The 25,649-nt window shown below is 39.0% G+C and overlaps 4 protein-coding genes across 5 annotated transcripts; 2 read left to right on the top strand and 2 right to left on the bottom strand.

Annotated features, from left to right (window-relative positions):
• Positions 1 to 295: 295 nt before the first annotated feature.
• Positions 296 to 1,777, bottom strand: LOC134063598 (toll-like receptor 4). Its single transcript, XM_062519193.1, has 2 exons — positions 1,186 to 1,777; positions 296 to 1,113 (listed from the first exon to the last, which is right to left on the bottom strand). Exons 1-2 carry the CDS (start codon positions 1,775 to 1,777, stop codon positions 296 to 298), a joined length of 1,410 nt encoding a protein of 469 aa, XP_062375177.1.
• A 5,246-nt stretch (positions 1,778 to 7,023) lies between these two features.
• On the top strand, positions 7,024 to 9,917 carry LOC134063727 (toll-like receptor 4). Its single transcript, XM_062519414.1, has 3 exons — positions 7,024 to 7,126; positions 7,216 to 7,382; positions 7,516 to 9,917. The coding sequence occupies exons 1-3, from the start codon at positions 7,067 to 7,069 to the stop codon at positions 9,716 to 9,718; spliced, it is 2,430 nt and encodes an 809-aa protein (XP_062375398.1). The 5' UTR covers positions 7,024 to 7,066; the 3' UTR covers positions 9,719 to 9,917.
• A 4,511-nt stretch (positions 9,918 to 14,428) lies between these two features.
• On the bottom strand, positions 14,429 to 21,457 carry LOC134064033 (1-phosphatidylinositol phosphodiesterase-like). Of its 2 annotated transcripts, none has more exons than XM_062519808.1 (4): positions 21,300 to 21,457; positions 17,660 to 17,755; positions 17,456 to 17,511; positions 14,429 to 17,245 (listed from the first exon to the last, which is right to left on the bottom strand). In XM_062519808.1, exons 1-4 carry the CDS (start codon positions 21,333 to 21,335, stop codon positions 16,393 to 16,395), a joined length of 1,041 nt encoding a protein of 346 aa, XP_062375792.1. In that variant the 5' UTR covers positions 21,336 to 21,457; the 3' UTR covers positions 14,429 to 16,392. The 2 variants fall into 2 exon arrangements, with proteins under 2 accessions (XP_062375792.1, XP_062375794.1); XM_062519810.1 differs by having other exon boundaries at positions 21,261 to 21,321.
• LOC134064032 (piggyBac transposable element-derived protein 4-like) lies at positions 19,477 to 24,368 on the top strand. Its single transcript, XM_062519807.1, has 2 exons — positions 19,477 to 19,847; positions 21,076 to 24,368. The coding sequence occupies exons 1-2, from the start codon at positions 19,690 to 19,692 to the stop codon at positions 22,898 to 22,900; spliced, it is 1,983 nt and encodes a 660-aa protein (XP_062375791.1). The 5' UTR covers positions 19,477 to 19,689; the 3' UTR covers positions 22,901 to 24,368.
• Positions 24,369 to 25,649: the final 1,281 nt, after the last annotated feature.

The raw sequence follows: 25,649 nt of genomic DNA, 5'->3' as shown, positions 1-25,649 counted from the left end.
AAACATGAATACACAATACACAACATAAATACACAGTATGTACATTTACTGGTTCACAACACTTTCATCACCTTGACGTAGCTTCCTGCCCCTACCTTCTATACCTACAGTACTGTATGTCACTGCCAAACTCATCCTATCTCATACTCTCCCCATGACAAATTTGACATCAGTGTAACATTTTCATTTCAATCTCAATATTTCCAAAACCAATCAATTTAGATGAGAGGAGGCTTTTGCAGATGTATGGAAGTCTAAGAGTGAGTTATCAATGAAGTCAAAGTTAATACACATTTCAGTTCTGAGCAATAATGGCTTTTCTGAGACGAGCCCAGAAGCGGACATTGCTCAGCACGTTTCCCTTCCACTTGAGGTAGGTGTTCTTTTTCAGATACTTATGAAGTCCAAACAGTCTCCTTATTTTCTTATCTTCCACATCTTCCAGAATGATGATGATGATGCTGGCATTTCGCCTCAAGACAAGCCAGGATTGTGCCAGTTCAAACTCAAACTGACACAATGTACTGTCTAGGAAGTGCTGAGACACCACCACAATGGCTTTCCGGCTGCCTGTGATGCCTTCATCCACTATATTGGAGGTAATCGACTTTCCTGCTTGAAAATCTCGCTCATGCAGGCAAAGCTGAATTGGGGGAAGTCCTTTCTCAAGGTTCTCCGCAAGCTCTTCCAACACCCAGGTTTCATCCTTGCTTGAGTAGATCACAAAAGCATCATAAGAGCATTCCTCTTGCCTAGACATTTTGTTGCCTCTTAGCAATATGAAGCAGTAGTGTATATAGAACTGATACTTATACAGCAATGCGGAGAATAGAAATACAATTACAGCTGCAAATATGGAAACAGTTATTACCCCTCTGTTTGTGTTGGCACAGTATGTGAGGTCAAAGTTAATCACCCTGGAGTTCTTGGATGAGGATTTGCATGACATCAGTTGAGGATCTTTTAAAACTGACTGATGATTAATGATCCAGGAAATAAATTCAGTTTGAGAACAGGAACATTCTATGGGATTGAAGGACAAATCAAGTACCGAAAGATCTGCAGGGAGATTCTTAAGAACATTTGGAGAGATGGCGGCTATGTGGTTGTTGTCTACATGAATGGAGTTTAGATTAGACAGACTGGGACAGGTGAGAAAGTCCACTGTGGTCAGTTTGTTCCCACTTAGGGTTAGGTGTTCCAATTTATGTAGATTCTGGAAAGAAGTCAAGGGTATGTTTTCAATGGCACAATTTGAAATGTCCAGGACCTCCAAAGTTGTGAGATTTAAAAATAATTCACCAAAAATGCCTTTTGCAAAGCTGTTGCTAGCCATTTTCAATTCTTTCAAACTTCTCAAGCCATGAAAAAGTTTGTTTTTAAAGGTCATTTGTGAATTGGAGAGGTCCAAATATTTCAAATACCTAAGATGTTCCATAACATCACTGAAGTCTTTTTCAACTATTACCTTTGTGTTATGGACATCCAATATTTCAAGAGTTGGATGATTTACAAGTCCAAATACTCTTATTGTTACTGCTGAGTTCACACTCAGGTTTAGATACCGGAGATTAGGAGTGTCAACAAATTCTAAATCACAACAATATATGGTCAGTACATTCCTACTTAGATCAAGGTACTCAAGACTAGGTAAATCAACTAATGTTTGAAATACTGACAGGTGAGAATTGTCATTGATGACTAGTCTTCGTAAGCTGTGTTGATGAGAGAGTTGGTGGCCTGGTAGAGTGAGCATTTTTCCGCCGACCACAATCATTTCTTTGAGGTGTCGGAAATGAAAATGTTCCCAAGTTTCTAATACAATATTACTCAGATAGATTTTTGAACAATTAGCCATGCAACCAAGGATCTGACTGGGTAGGTGAGAAGGATTAGATTGATGTAAATATATCTCTTGAAAGTATATGACACAAATGTAGTCCAGAGGTACTGTTTCTTGCCTGGTGTTTTCTTGGAAATGTCCAATTTTCAGTCTTTTCACATCTAAACCACTTAAACCTCCAGTAATATCTCTAACATCTGTGGACGAGGTGAATGTGTCAAAGAGATTGATCTCTACAAGGTAAAGGCCTGCAAATGCCCCTGTTTCTATGAAGGATATTGGGTTTCTGGATAATATCAAAGTTATATTGCTACCCATCTGATGCAAAACAGATGTGTCAACAGCTCTGATAATAGATATGTTGTTTCCATGAAGGTCCAGTAAAGTGAAACCTTTGAAAGTGACAGCATACGTTGGAAGGGCCATACATAATATTTTGTTTGTTCCAAGTTTCAACTCCTTTAGGCTTGTTAAATTATGTAAATTCAGACTATTTAGTGAAAGCAGACCGATGTCTACTAGAACAAGCTTGTGTAATTTTTCCAAAGCATTAATGCTGTTTCTATCAACATATTTGAGTGGATTTCCAGTGAGGATCAAAACAGTACAATTCCTTACATTAAAGAAGGCCTCGTTGGTAATGTTTTGGATGTGACATCTATAAAAAAAATAAAATAAAATAAAAAAACAGAAAACAATAATTTAAACAATAAAAAATTTAAAACCATGAGAACAAATAATTGGGTTCACATTGTGCATAAATTCTTAACATTGTCAGTCAATACAATTCTGCATCAGTGCAATTCTGTCTAAGGAATTAAGTAAAACAAAGAAAGCCTCCCTTTACCTTGTAAGATCAAGATGTTGTAAAAATGGTAATCTCGGGAATGTGTGTCTCTGTAATGTTGTGAGGTAATTAAAACTGAAGTCCAAATGTTGTGTGGAGGGAGGGATTCTTCTTATGTTGCTCAAGTTTCTCTTGAAGCATGAGTATTGGAGACTGGGGATGACCTGAAAACAAGAGAGAGATTTGTCTTTGCATAAACAGTGAGACAGAATAAGGCACTATGTATTCCAGCTGAACGAGACATGTTACTATACCTCTAAGCAATCTCCTTGGTCTTTTGTTATCTTGGCTGTACATAGACTAGGAAGAACCATCCACAAGACTGACAGTGCAAACCGGTGTACTGTCAGGGCAGCCATTTGCAAATAAACAGAGGGACACCTGACAAAAGCTTCACTTATCAGGTTTGTGACTCTGCTATTGTTAAACAGCCAGAAGGCCGGCTTTCATGAGAACTGATGAGGAACTAAAATATGTGCACTGTACTAGGATCTCTCAAACGCAGGAACAAAAGTGCTCTGACTTGTTTATACTACTCTCTGACTAACTTTACTCCAAAAGCTCATTCATGGTAATACTTTATTTTAAGGGTTCCTTATTCCAGGGTATCTACAAAATGGAATACAGCGTAATAACTTATATTGTCCATAGAATGTATTTTTGTGGACCTACTGATCATTAGTACATGAGTAATAAGAAGTATTTTGACAAAGTGGCCACTCTCTTTGGGGAAGGAAAAAAGGTGGTGACGGGGTGAAGTTTGGGACTCTTGATGTTGTAAAGTTCTTTGGTCAGTTAGGGCCAGTTCAGTCGGCCTCATTGATTTTGACCTCTGCTAAGGAGGTTATGTTTTCATCTGGGTTTGTTTGTCTGTTTGTTTGTTTGTTTGTTTGTTTGTTTGTTCGCAAGATAACTAAAAAAGTTACGGATGGATTTCGACTACATTTTCAGGGAAGGTCTGAAATGACCCAAGGAAGAAATGATTTTTGGGAGTGATCCGATCCGTATTACCGTCTGGATCCAGGAAGCGGTTAATGTTTTCGCTTAGATAGATAGATAGATAGATACTTTATTGATCCCCAAGGGGAAATTCAAGGTCCCAGCAGCTTAAGACACCACACACAACATACAATACAATGTAAACAGGAAAATACAAAGCAAATCAACAAATCAACATGACTAAAGGAGCAGTAAAATACTATAGATAAGATGTGCATGAATGTACTGAGGATTGGTACTGTGATCCAGTATGAGGTGTGTGTCAAGTAGTGCAAATATGTCCAACAGTGCAAGATTAAATTCTAGTGACCAGCAATAAATATGTACAGTACAAAATGTAAGCATAGTAAGTACAACAGTGCAAGATTAAATTCTAGTGACCAGCAATAAATATGTACAGTACAAAATGTAAGCATAGTAATAATAATAACAGTACTAGTATAAATATATGGACAATTAAATAAACCTAGTAATATAAGAGTTATAGCAGCAGTGCAAGGATAGTTAGATATGGGTGCAGACATTAGTCATTGGTCAAATATATGGACAAAAAGAGGACATGTAAGCCATGCCATGTAAGTGTATAAGAGGGAGGTGCAGATATACTATGCATAGAAGTCCAACTCTCCTTTTCCCTTCAGTGAAGCATTGTACAGTTGTATGGCCCTGGGTACAAATGACTTCCTCAGTCTGTCTGTTGTGCGTAGTCTCCAGCTGATCAAGCTCTTCTGCTGTATGATAGTGCTGTAGAGTGGATGACAGTCATTGTCCAGGATGCTGTGTAGCTTGTTCAGGGTCCTTTTGTCTGATACTGAAGTGATGCACTCCAGATCAGCTCCCACAACAGAGCCAGCCTTCCTTACCAGCCTGTCTAGTCGCCCAGCATCCCTCTTCCTAGTGCTTCCTCCCCAGCATGCCACAGCATAGAAGAGGACGCTGGCAACAACAGACTGGTAAAACATCCAGAGGAGCTTGCTTGACGGAGGTCTGTGCTCTCTGACTGCTTTTCTAGTTTTTTGTCATTGTTTTGCCTATACTTGCTTTGTAGTTGTCATCAGAGGGAACCCATATAACTGAATGAATACACATCACATGGCTGCGTGGAATTCTTAATTGCATTGGATGACGGTGAAAGCAACATTTAAAGTAAACTGGGATTCAATTGTCATAGGCACCAGTTTGATATGTCTCGTATGGGCATGGTTGATGTTGAGTGGTGCTCTATACTTTCTAAATGCACCTCATACTTATACTTTTTAAATGTCTTTCGATGGTGGTGTGCTATTTCCCTTACTACTTATTTAATGTATCTCGCTTAATGTAACACTTTTGCTTTTGTTTTTTTAAACAAAGTACTTTATATTTTATCTTCATGATTCCTACCGAGACCTCCTTGCCTGATGAGTTGAACCATGTCTATGGCCACTTTGATAGGGACAACAAGTAGGTGGCCATCAAGGGCTCTGCAGATCATCACCCCCTCACACTCTCCGCCACCGATGTAGGTGCAGTATTGAGCAGGACTAATGCACGTAAGGCTGATGGTTCTGATGGTATCCCCGGACTCATACTGACTGACATTTGGACTGACATGTTTGATCTGTCACTAGCTGTCACTAGCTGTCCCTGCGTGCTTTAAAACCACCTCCGTCGTGCTGGTGCCCAAACACTCCACTACAACAAGCCTGGATGACTTCCGTCCAGTTTCACTCCCCCATTATCATGAAGTGCTTGGTCCTGGCCCACCTCAAGACCTGTTTACCGCCCTCACTGGACCTTCCAATTTGCCTACCGTCAGAACAGTAGCACAGGGGATGCCATCTCTACAACACGTCACTCTGCCCTGTCCCACCTTAACAATAGCAGCATCTGTGTGAGAGTGCTGTTCATTGACTTTAGTTCAGCATTCAACAGCATCATCCCCTCCAAACTGATCACCAAACTCAGTGAACTGGTCATCAGTAGCCTACCTCCTTCTATGACTGGATTCTGGACTTCCTAACCAACATACCTCAGTCTGATAATCACACCTCCTCAACCATCACCCTGAACACCGGCGTACCACAAAGATGTGTGCTGAGCCCTCTTCTTTACTCCCTTTTCACCTATGACTGCACACCTGCACATGGCTGTAACACCATTGTCAAGTTTGCAGACGTCAGTATGGTGATTGGTCTCATCAGCAACAACGATGAGACGGCCTACAGATAACAGGGAGGAGGTCCAGCACCTAACATTGTGGTGCACTGACAACAAACTGACCCCCACCCCACCCCACCCTAACCAGTTTCTGGGTGTCAAAAACATATTTTTGACTTTTGTAAATAAAAATGTTTGGCTTTGTGTGTGGGACAACACTGGCATCTACTGGTTATTCAGGGGAGGGTGTATTTTGGGGTATTTGTTTATTGATCGCTGTGCGATAAGAATGTCTCAAAATGACTTCATCCACAAATCCGCAAATGCAGAATACAACTCCTCCCACACATAAAGCCAATTTATTTACAAATGTCAACCATATCTTTACAAAGACATGCATTATGTCACATTTGTATATTTGTATTTCTGTATTTACAAAGATAGGTATATTGTGCATATCTTTTCGAGTTGGTACAAATCTTTTAGAGACAATTCTATTATAAGGGAATAGCGAGCTTAGGAGATTGCTTAGAGCACCTCACTCACTTGATCTTGAAAAGCAATTTTAACAATTGTAAAGACATAGATTTCAACTAAAATTCTGGACTTCTGATACAGATAAAGATCTTCTTCGCTGGTTCTAGTTAAGATGACCTCAGAATCGCCCTGTAATATTTAGTGGTTTTCATAACCAGATCTTTGAGCCTAAATAATAGATACAGATAAAGCCTGTTATGAGAACAGAAAATAGATTGATCTCTGCTGAGAGGGTCCTATTGCAACACTGCCCTCCTGTGGTCAAAATTGGAAAGAGGTAACACTCCACACTGTGATGTGGCAGAATGGATATTGTGGCTGCAGCAGAGCTCACTTGTATTCCTTGTGTCGTAGCTTTTTCACCTTTCCCTTGGTCTTATACCATTTGAATCTTTTATATCTTACTTTTTTACACTGCTTGGCACTGTACAGCACCCTTGGTCAACAGCTGTTATTTTAAATGGCCACTACAAATAAACCTGACTTGACATGATATGGAATAGCAAAACAAAGAGTAACATAGTCAGAGTTCTTTCATTCTCATGTCTGAGAAATTACGCAATCACGTGGCACGTGGTTTTTGTTCCTCATTGGTATTTCAGGAAAGCCTACACAATGCCCTGTGTTGTCCAAATAAATTAAGGCTTTTTATCAAAATGACATCTCTGCGAGTACACAGAATTGCATTTCCAGTCATATGGATGATTTTTACTACTGCACGGGCAGTCAAAATGAATGAAGATATGGAGGCATGCTTGGAGGTACAGTACAGAAATGTTTGCATAATATGCCTAATTCTCTGTCAGCATAATGTGTACGGTAGACTTTAAAAAGTCTCTCTTGTTTTCAGGTCATCCCCAGTCTCCAATATTCATGCTGCAAGAGAAACCTGAGCTACATACCAACCAGTATCCCTCCCTCCACACAACATTTGGACTTCAGTTTTAATTACCTCACAACATTGCAGAGACAAATGTTCCTGAGATTACCACTTCTACAACATCTTGATCTCACAAGGTAAAAGGAGGGCTTCTTTGTTTTACTTAATTTCTTAGACATTACTATCTAAACTAACACTGTGAGGACAATATGCACAATGTGAAGATTATGTCACACTGTCCTACGTTTTTGTGTCTCTTTTTTTGAACAGATGTCACATCCAACACATTGACAATGAGGCCTTCTTTAATGTAAGGAATTTGTCTGTTTTGATCCTCACTGGAAATCCGCTTAAATATTTTGGAAGAAACAGCATTAATGTTTTGGTAAAAATATACAAGCTTGTTCTTGTAGACATACGTCTGCTCTCCTTGGACAGTCTTAATTTGCAGAATTTAACAAGCCTAAAGGAATTAAAAGTTGGAACAAACAGGTTATTTTCTTTGGCCCTTCCAATGTATGCTGATCGTTTCAAGGACTTCACATTATTGGACCTTCGTAAAAACAATATATCTGTCATCAGAGCTGTTCACACTTCTGTTTTGCGTCAGATGAGTAGCAATTTAACTTTAATATTGGCCGGAAACCCAATATCCTTCATAGAAACTGGAGCATGTAATGGCCTTTATTTGCAAGAGATCAATTTATTTGACACAACCTTATTCAGAAGTAGAGAAGTTCTTGGGGGTCTTAGAGGTTTGAATGTGAAGAGGTTGAAAATAGGACATTTTATTGAGACAGGAAGGATCGGAATAAATCCAGATTCTTTGGAAAACCTTTGTTTCATAAACTTCGAGGAGATATATTTTTATCACTCCACCTATTTCAAACTACCCAATCACATCCTTGGTTGCATGAGTAATTCTACAAAAATTGTTCTGACCAAAGTTGGAATAATTAACAGGGAGCATGTGTATTTTCCAAACCTTGAAGAGATTGTTGTTGTTAAAGGCAAAATGGCCATACTACCAGATGTTCTACTATCTCATCAACACAATTTAAAGAAACTGGTCATCAATTACAATCTCCTGCCACCAAAATTTACAAGCTTTGCTGATTTACCTAGTCTAGACTACATTGATCTAAGTCATAATGAGTTGATCATGAATTGCTGTGATAATGAATTTATTGGCAGCCCTAAACTCAGGTATCTAAATCTGAGTGAGAATGCGAAGATTAGAATAAGAGACCATGGATTTTTTAATCAAACGTCTCTTGAAATATTGGATCTTCATGGCACAGAAGTAGAGCTTGAACATGACTTGGCTGTTATGCAAAACCTTAAGAATTTAAAAACTCTCAACCTTTCCCACTCACAAATTATCTTCAAAAGCATAGTAATGTTTTATGGTTTGAGCAGTCTGAAAGAATTGAAAATTGCTGGTAACAGCTTTGCGAAAGGCATTTTTGGCCAATTATTTTCAAATCTCACAGCTTTGGAGCTTCTGGACATTTCAAATTGTGCCATTGAAGACATACCCTTGACTTCATTCCAGGATTTGCATAATTTAAAACATTTGATTCTTAGTGGGAACAAACTGACCACAATGGACTTTCTCACAGGTCCTAGTTTATTGAAACTAAAGTATTTGCATACAGAAAATAACCACATAGCCAGCATCTCTCCAAACATTCTTCAGAAACTTCCAGCAAATCTTTCAGTATTTGATTTGTCCTTCAATCCCATCAACTGTTCCTGCTCTCAAACTGAATTTATTTCCTGGATCATTAACCATCAGTCAATTCTAAAAGATCCTCAACTAATATCATGCAAATCCTCATCCATGAACTCCAGCGTGATAAACTTTGACACCACACACTGTGTTCCCACAAACAATGGGATCATAACTGTTTCCATATTAGCAGCTGTACTTGTATTCTTCTCTGCATTGCTGTATAAGTACCAGTTCTATATACACTACTGCTTCATATTGCTAAGAGGCTACAGAATGTCTAGACAAGAAGAATTCACCTACGATGCCTTTGTGATCTACTCAAGCAAGGATGAAACCTGGGTGTTGGAAGAGCTTGTGGAAAACCTTGAGAAAGGCCTTCCCCCAATTCAGCTTTGCCTGCATGAGCGAGATTTCCAAGCTGGAAAGTCGATTACCTCCAATATAGTGGATGAAGGCATTATGGGCAGCCGAAAAGTCATTGTGGTGGTGTCTCAGCACTTCCTAGACAGCTCCTGGTGCCAGTTTGAGTTTGAACTGGCACAATCCTGGCTTGTGTTGAGGCAAAATGCCAGCATCATCATCATCATTCTGGAAGATGTGGAAGATAAGAAAATAAGGAGACTGTTTGGACTTCATAAGTATCTGAAAAAGAACACATACCTCAAGTGGAAGGGGAATGTGCTAAGCAATGTACGGTTCTGGACTCGTCTCAGAAAAGCCATTATTGCTAGAAACTGAAATTTGTATTAACAAATGATACATAGTACAGAGAGAGGTTGACTGATGTGGATATAAGGGTGTGATTGTGTTGATCTCTTTTTAAAATTTCAATTGAATTTAATTGAATTTTGATTGATACCTCCAGACTTCCATAAATCTGCCATCTAAAATGATGCCTATTTTCACTGTTTCTTTTTGCGTTGATTATTTGTAAGACTGAAAGGGAAATGTTACACTGATGCCTTATTTGTCATGAGAAGAGGTTGGAGTAGTAAAGGCTCAGTCCAATAGTGAGGATAGTGGCTCGTTTAGATCTCGGTTAAAGGGTTATACTGTACATCCAATCTGTTAACAGTGGCCTAAACTGAAGGTTTATTTCTTTCAAGTATCATCTCTTTTTGTTTTGAGTATTGAGATGTTTGAAAGTTTTCCTCAGGTTATGCTGAAATTGCCACAAGATTTACTGCTTTTGGTAACTGACCAATGACAAATATTGTCATTTAGCAACAAAAGTCAATGCTTTGTGTTTAGACATCAAGATTCCACTGAGTGAGTCAGTGCTCACTCACCGCAGCACTCTGAACACCCATATGGAGCTGCTGAAGGTCCTGTCATAGTGCAACACTACACAAATACACAGGTGTATTTTAGACAGAATTAACATGTACAAACAGATTTAAAACAGAGTTTGAGTTACAGTGGAAGACAGTTCCCAATAAACAGCAGCTTGAAATTGTGGTGATAGACGAGTTTCGGCAAGTGTTTCTGTTCCCCATTCTATTGCACTAAAGGAAATTTGACATCAAGGAAGATTGACTTCACATGATCTTTTCCTCCATCTTGAAAATTCTCACATATCTTTGCTCGAAATTATCAACATGTTCTGCTCAGTTTCATGTAGTTTGATAGTTCAGTATCAATGGATTGATTAATCATATATTATTCAATTTCATTTTAACATATACTTTGAGCATGATTATTGGATCTTATCTCCCTCAACAATGGAATTCTCTTCTCTGATTGGCTGATGGGGTGGCCATTAACTTCGTATATACACGTGTTCATAATCATAACATACCAAATAGATCATTTATCACATGATTCTTATACTCAAAGATTCCAGAAAATCTCACTTACACAAATATGACAAGATTTTTCTACTGGCATACATGAATGCAAAAACATGAAAACAATTCATGAGATGCAAATAGTTTATCCTCAACATACATAGGCTAATATATTATCACATCATACTTTCAGAGAGTTTGTTACTGCAATATCTGCACAGCTTTCTGTCAGAAAATAGGGCCTAACATCAAAACATTTTTGAGTGGCCTTTTATTGGATGGATGGATTATATCAGCAGAGGAATATGCCCACTAATACAGACACATTTATGAACAATATTTGAGAGAAATAGGCTTTTTGTGTATTGAGATCTTTAGATCATTAGATCTTTGAGTTCAGCCCATGATAAATGGGGGAAAAACAAGTCAACATACAGTACATGTTTTATAATTTTGTTCAGTGTATTATACTTTGATCGACCAGAGCTATACCACTGTTGAAAAGGCATGTCAGCTTTCCTGAAAACCAAGGAACAAAAACCCTGTGCCACCTCAGAACTTCTCAGATGTGGAGACAAAGGGAACTGTTACTTTTTGTCGGTCAAGTGTGTCACTCTTTTGCCTAAATGTGATTTAGTTTGGGGAAATACAATATAATGGCATGTCACTGTGTTGTGATTGTTGTTGAATTATAAACCTCCAAATATTAAAAGCATTTAATATGCTATCAAAAACAGTTTGGTGCATCAAAGTATTGTAGAATAAACTGGCCTTAGCAAAGATCTGTGATAATTGTAGAAGATAAAACTATTTTTTTTTCCAGTGAGGAAGAACAAAGCATACCGGTATGCGGTATGTGTCAATATTTTGTCTCTTTCAGAAATTCTCACCTGAAGTTTACTGGGAACCTTCCGTCTTGTTTCATTTTTAATCTGCTTAAGTAACAGTTTGAAAATGCTGCTTAGTTTGACATTTAGTGTAGTGTACCATGTTATTCTTTTCTGACCACAGGAGGGCAGCGTTGCACATGATATAATCCTCAGCAGAACTCTTGTCTCAGATGGCCACAGAATTGAGGTGAATGAGCACTGGCTGGCCGACTCGATAGGATCTGTTGTCTGTAGGCATAAATGTCTGTGTATGTGTGTGTGTGTGTGTGTGTGTGTGTGTGTGTGTGTGTGTGTGTGTGTGTGTGTGTGTGTGTGTGTGTGTGTGTGTGTGTGTGTGTGTGTGTGTGTGTGTGTGTGTGTGTGTGTGTTCAGACATTTGCAGTATGTTATGTGTATTTCAAATACGTATTTATACTTTAGTGTATTTTGTCATTTGTATTTCGCAGGATTGGAAAAGATCAATAGTAGTTTCTAACAAAATACGTTGAAGTATTCAAGTACTTCAATATTTATTTATTTATTTTTTTAATTATAATAAGTTTACTCAAATAGGCTAAGCAGAAAAATCATAATTCAGTATACAACCTATAGCCATGACAATAAAATATGCTTATCATAGTCCAGGAGCCCAAGGCCAAAATCTTGGTGGAGCTGGTTTCGTTGGTTAAATGTTTTTTTCTTTGCTGTTTCTTGTTGCATAGGGGCTACTCAATAGTGCCCCGCGATATCCCTTGGACAATTCCCAATATTCAGCTCTAACTGAAACTCTCCAAAATGTGCATCTCGTTGGTATTTGGCTGTTTTGTGGTGCAGGCCGTTGCACCAGTTTGTTTTTGTTGTCGTTTGTGGAGCCTGGGCTGTCTACAGAGACAGTGTTTTTTTTTACAGTGTGATCAGGGGACAGGGAGCTAGCAGACAGAGGAGATGTTTGCTGTATGTGTTTTTGTACAATTCCGTATTGGGACACCTTACAGCAAGGCCATAGATGTCAACATTGGGGGGACCGAATTTGTGGTGGGGTCTGGGGGACCTCAGACAAAATTTTGACACATTTCCCTCCATTCAACATTAGAGCTACACAGTCAGAAAGATTTACTTTTGCATAATTAGATTAAATATTTAAGTGATTTTGTAAATAATTAAATAATTGTTGAAACTTCTCTCTTTTTTTAATGACAGACCAAAAACATAACAGCAACAACAACAAGAAGTTTCTCGACTGTGCGTCTGGATGGCACTAGGCCTAACAGTCTATTTCTGCCCAAAAATTCGTAATTCGTAAACAAATTCTTGCAGGATGTTCACACATAACGTGAATGTCTCAGAGGTCAGAAATGCACCGAGTTTTTCATGCTAAGCTCCAGATGACAGCGTCAAAATTTCAGGACCACTGGAAAACAAAAAAATGCATATTCCACTGCTTTTTACTCTCGGGGAGTTATCCAAACTGAGTTTTTTTTAAATAAAAATGTTTTGGATAAAAAGATTACTTAGATGGTGAGTTGTATCTTCTTATGACTGCTGCCCCCTTATTCATAGACCTGCAGACTAGCCTATCATTGTTCGTATCATTGTATGAATAATAATATTTTGCCTTACAATGGGATACAGGCTAGGCCTGGTAGGCTGACTCCATTTGTCCAAAATTGATATTTAGTTATTACAAAGTCGCCATCCCTCCCTCATTCCCTATATCTGATATTAGGCTAGGCCTATAGCCCCCTTTAATAGGTTACAATGACGCTCGCTATCACTGATTTAATGACTTTATTTAAACACTCAACCGATGACAATGTAGCCTAGCATAGGCTATGAAACACATGCATGTGGCCTTTACCTGATTCTCGACCGTTCAATACATTTGAAAGTAGGCTACCGGTAATACATTTGTGAGACAGTAACATTATAATACCACACTGCAATCGTCAAGCTTGCAATCTGCTGATAGGACAAACCAAAGGCAGCGGTGCACTCTCTCTAACCTGGGTGTTCCCATGCTGCCTTGAGTGCAAGTGCCCAGAAATGGTGAGAGAAACGTTTTTTTTTGTCCATCAGCTATTTATTCTTCATAACTCAGAATTTTTACTAACCATCAATCTGTCAGTCAGCTCTTTATTTTGCTTAGCCTATCTCAGGTTTTTGTGTTTGTTTTGTTTATAGCTGTTTGCCATCTGAAGAACATGTTGCGGCCAGTTAGTGGGGTTGTGAACATATAGCTTCATGGATATAATATCTGGTTAACAAGAAAATTGAGCAAAGTAAAGCCCAATTCACACCAAAGATTCCTGACGCTACAAGACCGAGTCGCAGTGGTGTGAATTAAATTGCACGTAGTTGCAAGCCGTCGAAGAGCATTCAACATGCAGTTAAGGTTTTATAACGTCGTGGCTCGTCTCGTCAGGAACCTGGTCTGAACCCTATTTAAGAGGGCAAAAGGTGGGATCTGAAGATAAAAAAAAGTTTCCATGGCAACACAGCTTTACAAGGTAGATTGATGTCAGACCCCTGATTGGTTTGCCAAGACATCAGCTGCTCCAGCCTCAGATTTTGCACAGATCTCACATTCATTTTTGAATGAGGGTATGCTGAGCAAAACCTTGCAGTCAAAAGAGGAGTAGAATTAGCATGCAGGAGAGACAGGCTGCTGAAACTGCACTTATGAACTAGAGCACTCTCTTTCCCCCTGTCGCTTCTCTCTATTTTTCTCTCAGTTTCTGTTTACACCTCCAAACACACAGACCCACACCTTGAAACAAACACAAATCCACAGAGAGAGAGAGAGAGAGAGGTAGAGAGAGAGGGAAGACTGAAACACACCCTACAATATAAATATAATATAACTGTAATATCTTTTTTTTTAAAACAATATATGCATATACAAGATATAAACATCCTCTTTTTAGCTCTTTCCATCCTCTCATTCTCCTTCTGTCTCATACATTCACCTCTAAAATGAAAAACAAGACCAATTTTTGTGCATTGATATCTGGGGCAAAAGACTCAAGTGCATATTAACATCATCTGTATTTATTCATCATTTTACAGGAGAGGGGATTTATTTGTAAGTCATTTTAGGCCCATGATTGTAGAATTGTTCATTGTGATTTTTACACCTCTAAATTGGTTGTGCTTTTTAAGGACAGTGACTACACCGTCCTAGTGACATTATACTTCTGTCTATGTTTCTCTGTGAGAAATATAAAAAAAACTGTCTCAGAGCAACTTTTTGAAAAAAAAAAAAAGAAAATCTCACTTACGGTATGCAAATATGAAAAGATATTTCTACTGGCAGACATGAATGCAAAAACATGAAAACAATTCATGAGTTGCAAATTGTTTATCCTAGATATAAATATGCAAGTATTATCACATCATACTTTCACAGATATGTCCAGAAAAATACAAGATATAGCATGTGCTACAATGAAATTAACAAAAGTTTAAAAGTAAACATAATACAATTAAATTAAATTGAAAATAGCCTAGGCCACAAAGCGCTAAGCATGTTTTCACGCCTTCATATCGTTCAGTTTCACCACACAGTAGCACAAAATCATGTGCATGACTGGGAGTCTTACCCTGTACAATGGAACCGTTTTTTAACCATAAAACCGGAACAGATCTTTGATAAAAAAAATAAAAGATAAAAAACCTCTTCAGTAATCAAGCAGAATGGAGCGTTTCTCGAGAACCAATCAGGAACAAAAAGAATTTGCCACTGTAGAACTTGTCAGACTAAAGTAACTGTGAACTGTACATTTTTAATTTAATTAAATTTAAATTTAGTTTTTGCAAACAAAAGGCCAAATTAAAAAGTAAGATCAAGATTCCATTTATAAAAGCAGTAAAAGGGGAAGTATCCAAGGGGGTGACTATATTTAAGAAGTTACTTTATACTTATCTGTGTTTAGGCAGGCTGTAAGATGGAGAAATTCTCAATATCTATATATTTTTTATCTCCTATTTTTCATATAATGTTCAATATGACCACCAGAAGTGATACACCAGGCAAGAATTAAATTATACAAGGATACAAGTATGTATTATTTGTCACATGCATGATTACTAATGTAGAGAATGCAGTGAAAAGGGGGTAGTAGGGAGGGGGGCAGGATAAGTGCAAAAAGCATTAAAGTGCATCAGAGGTAAGAGTAAGAGCTGCAGAGGGTGAATGATGCATGTGTGTGCGTGGGGGGGGGGGGGGGTGAAATAGGACGACCGCACACATTTGAAGAATTGTGTTAATAAACACATTACTGACTGACTAAAAAGTGTGTTGTATCATCATTATGCATACAATTACTATTACGATACGATACGATCACGATACGATTACGAGGATCAGTGAGGCAGTGTTGCTTTGGCACCTCTTGTTTTGTTTACTCTTGCTGTTAACCAAATGTACCCGTGAAGTTGTGGTCACAACCCTATAGAATAACTGTCAACGGCAGACTGCGTTTATTAATAAGAAAATAAAAAAAGAGTTATAAGATCACAAAGTGCTAACCCTATACGAAACCGGAGGACCTCGGTGAAGTTGCGAGATTGCCATGTATTACTTGTTTATAATTGTTTAAAAATAATAATGGTAATGGTAATGGTAATGGTAATGTTGTCTAGATTCTCCATGCAACTTGCTATGTATGTTTACACTCCTGACTGAGAACTTTTTATTCAGCATACAAAGACTTGAAATTTAAGTCATAAAATGACCACAATTATGCTTATGCATGTTTCAATGATTTAGCTTAATCACAGCTTGTATAAGGTCAAAGCCAGGGAAGTCCATAGCAATGACTCCAACACAAGATGGCTGTTCAATAATTTTCTTCTTCAGGTCCTCCAGATAGCGATGGAGCCAGGGGTTAACTTCCCTGGCTACACGACGAGGTGTTAATAACATTCCCTTTATTGTGCCAATTCCTGTGCCACTCGAGTAAGACAGGATTACTCGATCCTTACCACATTCTTTCCAAGCGTTTTGTAAATTAATCATAATTTTATCCTTTTTCTTGCCAATATCAATGACCTTGTAATCCCCCTTCTTATCAGTACCGTGAATTGGAATGCCAAGGTCAAACTTGTCCTTCTGTACAAGCACAATTTTGCCTCTAGCTTCGCCCATTGTTGGTATGTTTGACGTAAAAATGATATTGTTATAACCTTGAATCACTCTTTGAACTCCCTGTTTAACCCTTCCTTTGGAAGGCCACTCTGGTTTTACCCTTAGAAGAACAGTTTCTTTCTTGTGGTCTTTTAGGAACTCCTGGGTAATTTTTATCACATCAGCAAAAGTAGCTTTCTGTTCAAACAGTCCATGCACTATGATAGAATTACCATTCATCCTGATATCAAGATAGCGTATGCCTGCCATGAGCTGGTCTTTCAGTCTCCAGGCCTGACATATCACGGCTGGGCCATAGTGACGAGCCATGGTGTCATGGCTCCCAGGGATGGTGATGTGAGAGATCAGCTTTCTGTCTTCAATGGATGCCATCCAGTCAGCGGCATTAGATTGGGGTGGGTGGAAATCTGCCTTGTCATTGAAGTCTTGTTGTGCATTGCAGCAGCAATCATTCTGAAATGCACTGTGAGATTAAAAAAATGAGAAAAAGTTTTTCAAGAGATGGTTTGATGAAGAACTCTAACATACTATTCATAAACAGTTAGACATATATAGTACACATCTCTCATTCCATTAAAATGCAGACAAGCTTCAACCTTGAAACCTTAAAACCAACTGAATACATTTTTATATTTTCATATTTAATTTATTTGCTAAAGAAGACTTTACTTACATGAGCAGAGGAGCAAGTAGTGTCCAAATGAGGATGTTTCTCATGTTTGGGCTTTGCTAAATTCACATAGAAGTTCATAATGAGTCACATAAATTAGCTGATAAACTTTTACATGTATTTTACATTATTTTTATATTACTATTACAAAACTACATTCATTATTTGTATTACTTTGAGTTAATTCATTCCAAGAAAAAAACTTACCTTGTCTTGGTGATTAAATCTGTTGATTTGTGTTGTGCTGCATGTGCTGCTCATACCAACAACACCATCTTTATACTGTCTTGAAAAGGGCCGTGTCTAGCTGGGTTAAAAAAAAACAGCAGTGGACCACTGAAGTAAAAGCTCTGCCTCAGTGTACATTACAGTTTTTTTCAATCGCTAACAAGCGTTTGTCCATTCAGTTGACACATTTTCAAAACTCTAAACACAGTTAGCACAGCATCGGTCTTTCGTGGCCATACCATTCACACATTTCATGTTGTTTTCACACAGTATGCAGTCAGTGAATATATTTTCACAATGCTTACATTTTCTTAACAGACAAACTATACCTCCCAACAAAACAATGGATTGTTTTTGTATTATTTTCTAATGTTAACACACAACATCCCACAATAGTTAAAACAATATTCCAAACCTTAGATACAGTATAAAAACCTCTGCTTCTGCAATGTTATCAATTCAAAAGCAATATATCTCAGCTGATAACAAACAAACAATCGAATAATTGACACACAGATGATTTATGTTGGGTAAATTGGGCCAACCACAGCTGATTTCAGTCTGTCTTAGACTCAGTGCAGGGGTCTCTATTACATTGACACTTACACAGTAAAAAGAGGAGGTGATGTTTTTGGAAGCAGAAACAGAAAAAGACAAATACTGTAATGTCTGGACAAGGAAGAGTAAGAGTAAGGGGCCCAGGGAGAAGAGCAGGCCCAGTGAGAGATGCAGTGAGAGGTGCAGGAGCACTGAGAGGAGCAGGTGCAGAGATTAGACACAGTAATATTGTGCTTTTTTTTGTTCACCCCCTTTTTATCTGGGCTTTTTGCTGTTGTTTTTTGTTCAGAATGCTCTCGTGTATCATGGATATTTTGTTCACTGCAATCTGTAAAACTTTTTCTGTTCCATCATAGTCTACTGTAAACAGTATTTATACTGCACCTCCTGTAGGCCTAGAGAACAGTAAAAAAAAAAAAAAGATGAGCTTTTTACTGGAATGCATTTGAATGTGAACATTACATCTGGACATATAGTTCCCAACCAAGAAATATAGTGTAAACATGCTGGATTGCATGTTTTGCATGCAAATACCTGTAAAACTGAAAGATAAAAGTCTATTCAGTTTTTGTAATGTCAACAGTAGCCAGTATTTTGAAACCTAGTGTACTCTGATTGACTGCATGTATCTTGTGAAGTGAAAACAAGTTTCATTCTTTGACAAAATAACTTAAATTTGAGTCAGGTTTCCAGTGTTTTGGTAAAGTTAGTGTGTGCAGAGAAATGACAAGTTAGTGTATATGTAACAAAATGTGGTGTAAGAACATGGGATGTGCTTTTGAGAGGAAAATTATCCATTTGGCCAATTGTGTTTTGTAGGTGAGAGTCTGTGTTTAGAGTTTTGAAAATGTGTCAAATGAATGGACAAACGCTTGTAAGCGATTGAAAAAAACTGTAATAGGCTACTCCACTGCTACTGCTGTTTTGTTAGTGCAATGAAAGGCCACTACTTTGTGCACCAGATTTACGCATCCATGCCAGTGGAGTTAGAGGCTTTGAGGAGAAAAACTTGTTTTTTGAAAGGGTCGTAGCCTAACGTATTACAGTAAATAGAGAAAGTTAGCCCACATTTCTTAAAGCAGCCTATATGAAGGGATATCTGATGCAAGTTAGTGTTTCGATAGCCTACCCACGTGGAGTTAATTTACGCGAAGAATGTCTTTTTTTATTATTATTATTTTCATCAAAGCTGTAGGCCCTATGTAACACCGACTCAAGCACACCGAGGGGGAGGAACTAGTATATTATAATCAAGAAAGTCAATATGGCGAAAGCTCAAACAAAAGAGTAGCTGCAAATCAATGTCTACTGGTGTCTGGCAAATAGAAGTCAAAAGCCTAAGGTCGAGAGGAAGGGAGAACCATAAGTTAATAGAAATCTAGATTCTAGATAAACGTATCGTCCGTCCAGTTCTAGGTGGCATACTATTAGGCTACGTGAAGCACGCACAGATGATATCGCCAGATGAAGCCGCACTGCCGATTCAGGATCAACACGAATTGGCAATTGAATCAGACGACGACACCGACATATCCAGTGAGGACAGCGATGATGAACGCATGCATTTTGAGTTTCGTCTTGATCCCATCGAAGATATTTATGACGAGTAGTAAGTAGGCTATTATGCTTTACTAGAGCTGTTCTTGTCTTGCTTCCTCTGTTAGACAGAATGTATGCCGTTGATTGGACCATGTAGCCTACTTCCATCAAGTTTTAAAGAGACGGCAACTTTTTCATAGTCATAATTATAAAATCACTCAGAAATCGTTGTTTTGCTTGACTGACCAGTTTTATTGAAAACAGTCATATTGCAAATTGCAGTTTGTTCAGGAGACGATCGCTCCCTGTTTACATCTGGAAGGCTGAGATGCTAAGGAACAAGAAGAACCACGCTTGCAATTTATATAGCCTATGTATTAAATACACGCTAAAGCTGTTGGGGAAGCTCTGCAGAGAACTATGCAAGCATAAAACGAGCAAAAATGAAAAACGAAACCGAAACTTAAGATGAAATCGCCAATCCTGCATAGTTTCTCTTTAAAGAGACCCTATGCAACTTTTTCATAGTCATAAAATCGCTTAGAAATCGTTGTTTTGCTTGACTGACCAGTTTTATCGAAATCAGTAATATTTCCTCCCGCCCCCAGTGTCCCTATCCGCTATTGCAACCTTGCAACTTGGAGACGATCGTTCCCTGTTTACATCTGGAAGGCTGAGACGCATAAAGAACAAGAAGAACCACGCTTGCAATTTATATATTTATATATAGCCTATATATGTATAGCTCTGCAGAGGGAAGCTCTGCAGAGAAATATGCAAGCATAAAACGAGCGAAAATGAAAAACGAAACCGAAGCTTAAGATGAAATCGCCAATCCTGCATAGTTTCTCTTTAAAACATTTTTGTCGACAAACTACATTTCATTGGAAGTAGGAGTGTCTTGTTGTTCATAGCCTAATAATATGGTTTATAATCACGTCGAGTTATGCTCAGCTTTGCATTTAGGCTACAGGCTAGTGGGCTACCAAAGTCAACATGTTTCATGCAGTCTCAATCGCTAACTTTAGCTTTATTATAGCCTGCATAAGATGTCAAATGTAGGCATGTAGTAGGCCTCATGTGAAGTATGTTTACAAACTGCATCAGAATACTATGGAACACACTATTATGCATACCTACCTTTGTTTTGGTGTAAATGTGTAGCAAGTGATGCTAGAAAGATACAGAGATGTGCCATTATGTCTCTGTCTTCAAATAGGCCTAATGAATGCAATGTTGGTTACAGATAATGTAAGAGCAACTTCTAAATACTGTATCTTCTATTATGGTCTTTACAGCAATCTGAAGGAGGAGGAGGACATCCTACCTAAGCTAGCTAGCAATGTGGAGGAGGTGGGCATCCTACCTAAGCCAGCTGGCAATGTGGAGGAGGTGGGCATCCTACCTAAGCTAGCTAGTGATGTGGAGGAGGAAGGCACCCTACCTGAGCCAGCTAGCAATGTGAAGGGGGAGGGCACCTTACCTGAGCCAGCTAGCATTGTGAAGGAGGAGGACCTCCTACCTGAGCCAGCTGGGAAGAAAGCACGGTATTTTTCATGGAAGACAGAATGTGAGGAAGATACCACTCCACCACCACTGCGCTTTGTTCCTTCAAGGGATCCTGGTGTGCAGCTCAGGGCAGAGGACAACCACACTCCTCTGAGTCTCTTCAAGCTGTTCTTTTCGCTGGACACTGTGGAAACCCTCTGCCGTAACACCAACAAGCATGCTGCCAGGAACATTGCCAGAGGGGCAAAGTACAGATGGGTGGATGTTAGAGCTGCAGAATTCTACAAATTCATCGGACTGATATTCTACATGGGCATGATCCAGATGAAAAATATCACTGACTACTGGAGGAAATGCAATATCTTCTCTGTCCCTTTTCCAAGTGAGATGATTTCAAGGGACAGATACCGAACCATCTTCTGGAATGTGAGCATGAGTGACCCAGATGAAGACAGAGAGAACGATGCCAAGAAGGGAACTCCATTGTACGACAAACTATTCCGTGTCAAACCCCTCATGGAAACCATTCAGAATGTCTCTATGACATTCTATCATCCCCGCAGGAACCTTTCTGTGGATGAACGCATGGTGGCTTCCAGAAGTAATGTTATGAGACAGTACATGAAGGACAAACCAACCAAGTGGGGCTTCAAGTTGTTTGTACTCGCAGACTCCAGCAATGGGTACACGATCAACTTTTCTATATACACTGGAAAGACCAGGTTCTCCGATGGTCGTGGCCTCTCTTATAACGCTGTCATGTCCCTGATTAAGAAAAAATATTTCGGGAGTGGATACCATATCTACATGGATAATTTTTACACAAGCACCAGACTCTTCAAGGCCTTGCATGCAGTCAAGTTTGGCGCTTGTGGAACGTACAGAGATTCCCGGAGGGATTTCCCACACAGTAACATCAATGCACTGACAAAGCGGTCACCCAGAGGAGCAATGCGCTGGATTAGAGAGGGTCCTTTTGTCTACGTGAAGTGGATGGACACACGAGAGGTGTGTGTCTGCTCATCCATCCATGCTGCCTATGCTGGGGATACAGTGGACCGGAGAGTGAAAGACAGACAGGGTAGCTGGTCAAAACAGGCTGTTCCCTGCCCCAAACCCGTGATGGAGTACAACAAGTACATGGGTGGTGTGGATTTGTCTGACCAGCTTATCCAGTACTACACATCACAGCACAAAACTGCGAGGTGGTACAAGAAGCTTTTTCTTCACTTCCTGGACATGGCTGCAACAAATGCCTATATCCTCCACAAAGAACTCTTGCAAAGCATGCATAAGAAAAGCATAAGTCACAAGCAGTTCATGGAGGAGCTCACTGCAGAGTTGTGTGGTGTGTCACTGACTTTTCTGCCCCCAAAGGCTCCTGTGCAGAAAGCCGGAGAGACTTGCATGCCAGTTTGTGGCATTGACCTCGGCACAGATGGGAATAGGTCCAGTGATGGTCGCAGAGGCTGTGTGTACTGCAGATTGCACGGAAAACAAACCAAAACCCAGTGGAAGTGCAGTGCATGCAGCGTCTACCTTTGCCTTCAGCAAGGCAGAAACTGTTTTGTTGCTTGGCATGAAGATGGGAAACGATCAGTAGAAGATGTATAAGGCCACCTGTTTCAATTAGATTGTTTTGAAGCTTTTTCCAATCCAAGCTCTTTTCTAAGCTCAATCTAAGCTCACTTGACACGTGACTCGTGACTTGACACTTTCCTGAGTATATAAGTATAAGTATAAATACTCTTTTGATCCTGTGAGGGAAATTCAGTCTCCGCATTTATCCCAATCCATGAATTAGTGAACACACACAGCACACAGTGAACACACAGTGAGGTGGAGCACACACTAACGGACCCGTTGAGCTGCTTGTTCAACAGCAGCGTTCGGGGAGCAGTGAGGGGTTAGAAGCCCTGCTCAAGGACACTTCAGCCGTGGATGTGAACGTGGGAGAGCAGTGCTCAATCACGCCCACATTTTTCCTACTGGTCGGGGACAGAAACTGGCAACCCTCCCGTTACAAGCTTGAAGCCCTAACCAGTAGGCCATGGCTGCTCCTGGCTGTATCTGGAAAATGACAGCCACTGACAGATGGGCAGCTATCGACACATGGACAGTGACAGTGGGGAGGGGGCAGTTACAGGTGTGATACGGTGATAAAAGAAAGTAGATGTCCTCACACTTGAGACTCCAAAACCGACAAGGTGGTTTTGGACATGGTTGGTCGAAACGTTGCATGTGGTTTTAAATAAACCTTGTTGGTTTTGGAGTCTCCAGTGTGCGGACATATACTTTCTTTTATCACTGTTACAATGAATGTGTCCTGCACCTGGCCCCATGAGGTGGGATGTGCATGCACCTACTTGACCTAAACAGGTGTGATATACCCATCTAATCAATATTCATTTGAATAAGCCACTGGCTTCAGTTTGTCTGACTGTTTTTACATGTCTGAATATGTAGTGAGAGAAAGTGGAATAGAGCATTATGTCCAATATTCCAATATGCGTTTTAATGTTCTGCATTTGCATCACTTTTTTTTATCTGTACTGTTTGTTAACATGGAAGGTGCTGGGATTGATATCCCTTCTTGTTGTCTGTTTTACATCAAAAGCCACTGGCTTCAGTTAGTCTGACTGTTTTTGCATTTCTGAATGCTCCTCTTATTTCTATGTAGTGAGAGAAAGTGGAATAGAGCATTATGTCCAATATTCCAATATGCGGTTTAATGTTCTGCATTTCTCATTAGTAGGTCACTTGACACTAAAAGCATGTTCCTACGTAGTGAACCTGCATGATATCTGTACTGTTCGTAAACATGGAAGGTGCTGGGATTGATATCCCTTTTTGTTGTCTGTTAAACATCAAAAACCATTTGTGCCAATTATGATTAGGGTAGACGGGATCGCCCCTTGACTTGGCCAGTGTTACTGTTTGTAAATCCTATTTCTTTGTCTCGTTAGAGCAGCTGATGGATTTTTAGGTGAAGTGCTGTCTCTCCATTGATGCACATCATTGTAAATAAAACTCTGTTCTTGATTTCCTACCATTGGTCTGACTGGGTCTTCATTCATCTGTGGTATCAGAATTACCATCAGCAGCCAACAATTACAGTGCGCTCCAAAAGTATTAGAACACATGCTTAAAGTTAAATATAAAATCATCTTTTGGAAATGTAAAATGTATCTTTGGAAATCATGGAAATGTATCTTAATGCCTTAAATGAAACAATGAGGAACTATTCAACCTTTAAGGACATTCATTTTCTTTGTGAATGAATAATGTATTGTAAATAAATAAATAAATGTTTTCCTTAAAATACAGGGGGTCATAAGTATTGGAACGCCCATGTTAAATTCCCATAGATGATTTTTATTCTTATTTAATATATGACCCCCTGTATTTTAAGGAAAACATTGTGTCATAATGTCCTTAAAGGTTGAATAGTTCCTCATTGTTTCATTTAAGGCATTAAGATAAATTTCCAAAAGATGATTTTATATTTAACTTTAAGCATGTGTTCTAACACTTTTGGAGGGCACTGTATATTTACAAGGTTCAAACTTCAAAATTCTTGTGCATACATTTATAGTGTGTCTAGGTTTTTGTCTAGTTGTGTTTACACTGAATCTTAATAAAAGCTTGAATCTTAATAAAAGCAGACTCTGTAGTGAAAGGCCCTGGACCTCTGAATGTAACATAACAGGTGATGGCCAAAATTATTGTGTTGATGATTTTCAGAATATGGTCAGAAATAGGAGAAGCCCATATTCAAACTATAAAGGATATTAGGGAACTGAAGTTCTCTTTCTCTTGGCTTAATGCAAACTTGATTGCTTTCTCAACTGACTTTGACCTGGTTACTTAAAGTGTCACAAAGTTGGGTAATCTTTGTCTATCGTCTCTTTAAGGGGGGATTAAAGCGTATTGTTTACACTGAGTGACTGTATTACCCCTCTTATAGTCAGGATATGAACTGCAGGATTAGCTAATTTTAGGAGGGGTTTTTAGGTTTGGATTTCTATGAATTTAATAAGATAACTACAGAATGATAATTGTGAAACATGATATCTAAATTCAGCATGGCATTCGCTCAGTCGCAGCTATTAGGCAATGCGCAACACCCAGAAGTACAATCTTAACCCACAGGCCAAATGTGATGTGGAGAGTCCTCTCTGTTTGATGGTGTATGGCATAAATGTAAATAGCAAATCAAACGAGAGTACAGCACTCGTCATGCATAACTTTTTATTGCCAGTGGACCATATATTCTTCTTTGTCACAAGCACCCAGCCATTAATATTTTGTAAGTTGAGCACGTTCTATGAACTCTATTGAATGAATCAATGTAAATAGCACA

This window comes from Sardina pilchardus, chromosome 18 (assembly GCF_963854185.1).
Source record: "Sardina pilchardus chromosome 18, fSarPil1.1, whole genome shotgun sequence".
Classification (NCBI taxonomy): domain Eukaryota; kingdom Metazoa; phylum Chordata; class Actinopteri; order Clupeiformes; family Clupeidae; genus Sardina; species Sardina pilchardus.
The sequence above is the reverse complement of the archived record's forward strand: the minus strand, read 5'-3'. Positions and strand labels throughout refer to the sequence as shown.

Excerpts from the sequence above, each read along its gene's own strand:
- LOC134063727 (XM_062519414.1), top strand. The coding sequence starts at position 7,067 with ATGATTTTTACTACTGCACGGGCAGTCAAAATGAATGAAGATATGGAG. Across the intron at positions 7,127-7,215 it reads ATATGGAGGCATGCTTGGAG|GTCATCCCCAGTCTCCAATA; the intron begins GTACAGTACAGA and ends TCTTGTTTTCAG. Across the intron at positions 7,383-7,515 it reads CAACATCTTGATCTCACAAG|ATGTCACATCCAACACATTG; the intron begins GTAAAAGGAGGG and ends TTTTTTGAACAG.
- LOC134064033 (XM_062519808.1), bottom strand. The coding sequence starts at position 21,335 with ATGAAAAATACCGTGCTTTCTTCCCAGCTGGCTCAG. Across the intron at positions 17,756-21,299 it reads TTTCTTCCCAGCTGGCTCAG|ACACGGCCCTTTTCAAGACA; the intron begins GTAGGAGGTCCT and ends TAACCCAGCTAG. Across the intron at positions 17,246-17,455 it reads CTACTTGCTCCTCTGCTCAT|TGCATTTCAGAATGATTGCT; the intron begins GTAAGTAAAGTC and ends TTAATCTCACAG.
- LOC134063598 (XM_062519193.1), bottom strand. The coding sequence starts at position 1,777 with ATGATTGTGGTCGGCGGAAAAATGCTCACTCTACCAGGCCACCAACTC. Across the intron at positions 1,114-1,185 it reads ATTGGAACACCTAACCCTAA|ACAACAACCACATAGCCGCC; the intron begins GTGGGAACAAAC and ends CCATTCATGTAG.
- LOC134064032 (XM_062519807.1), top strand. The coding sequence starts at position 19,690 with ATGATATCGCCAGATGAAGCCGCACTGCCGATTCAGGATCAACACGAA. Across the intron at positions 19,848-21,075 it reads GAAGATATTTATGACGAGTA|CAATCTGAAGGAGGAGGAGG; the intron begins GTAAGTAGGCTA and ends TGGTCTTTACAG.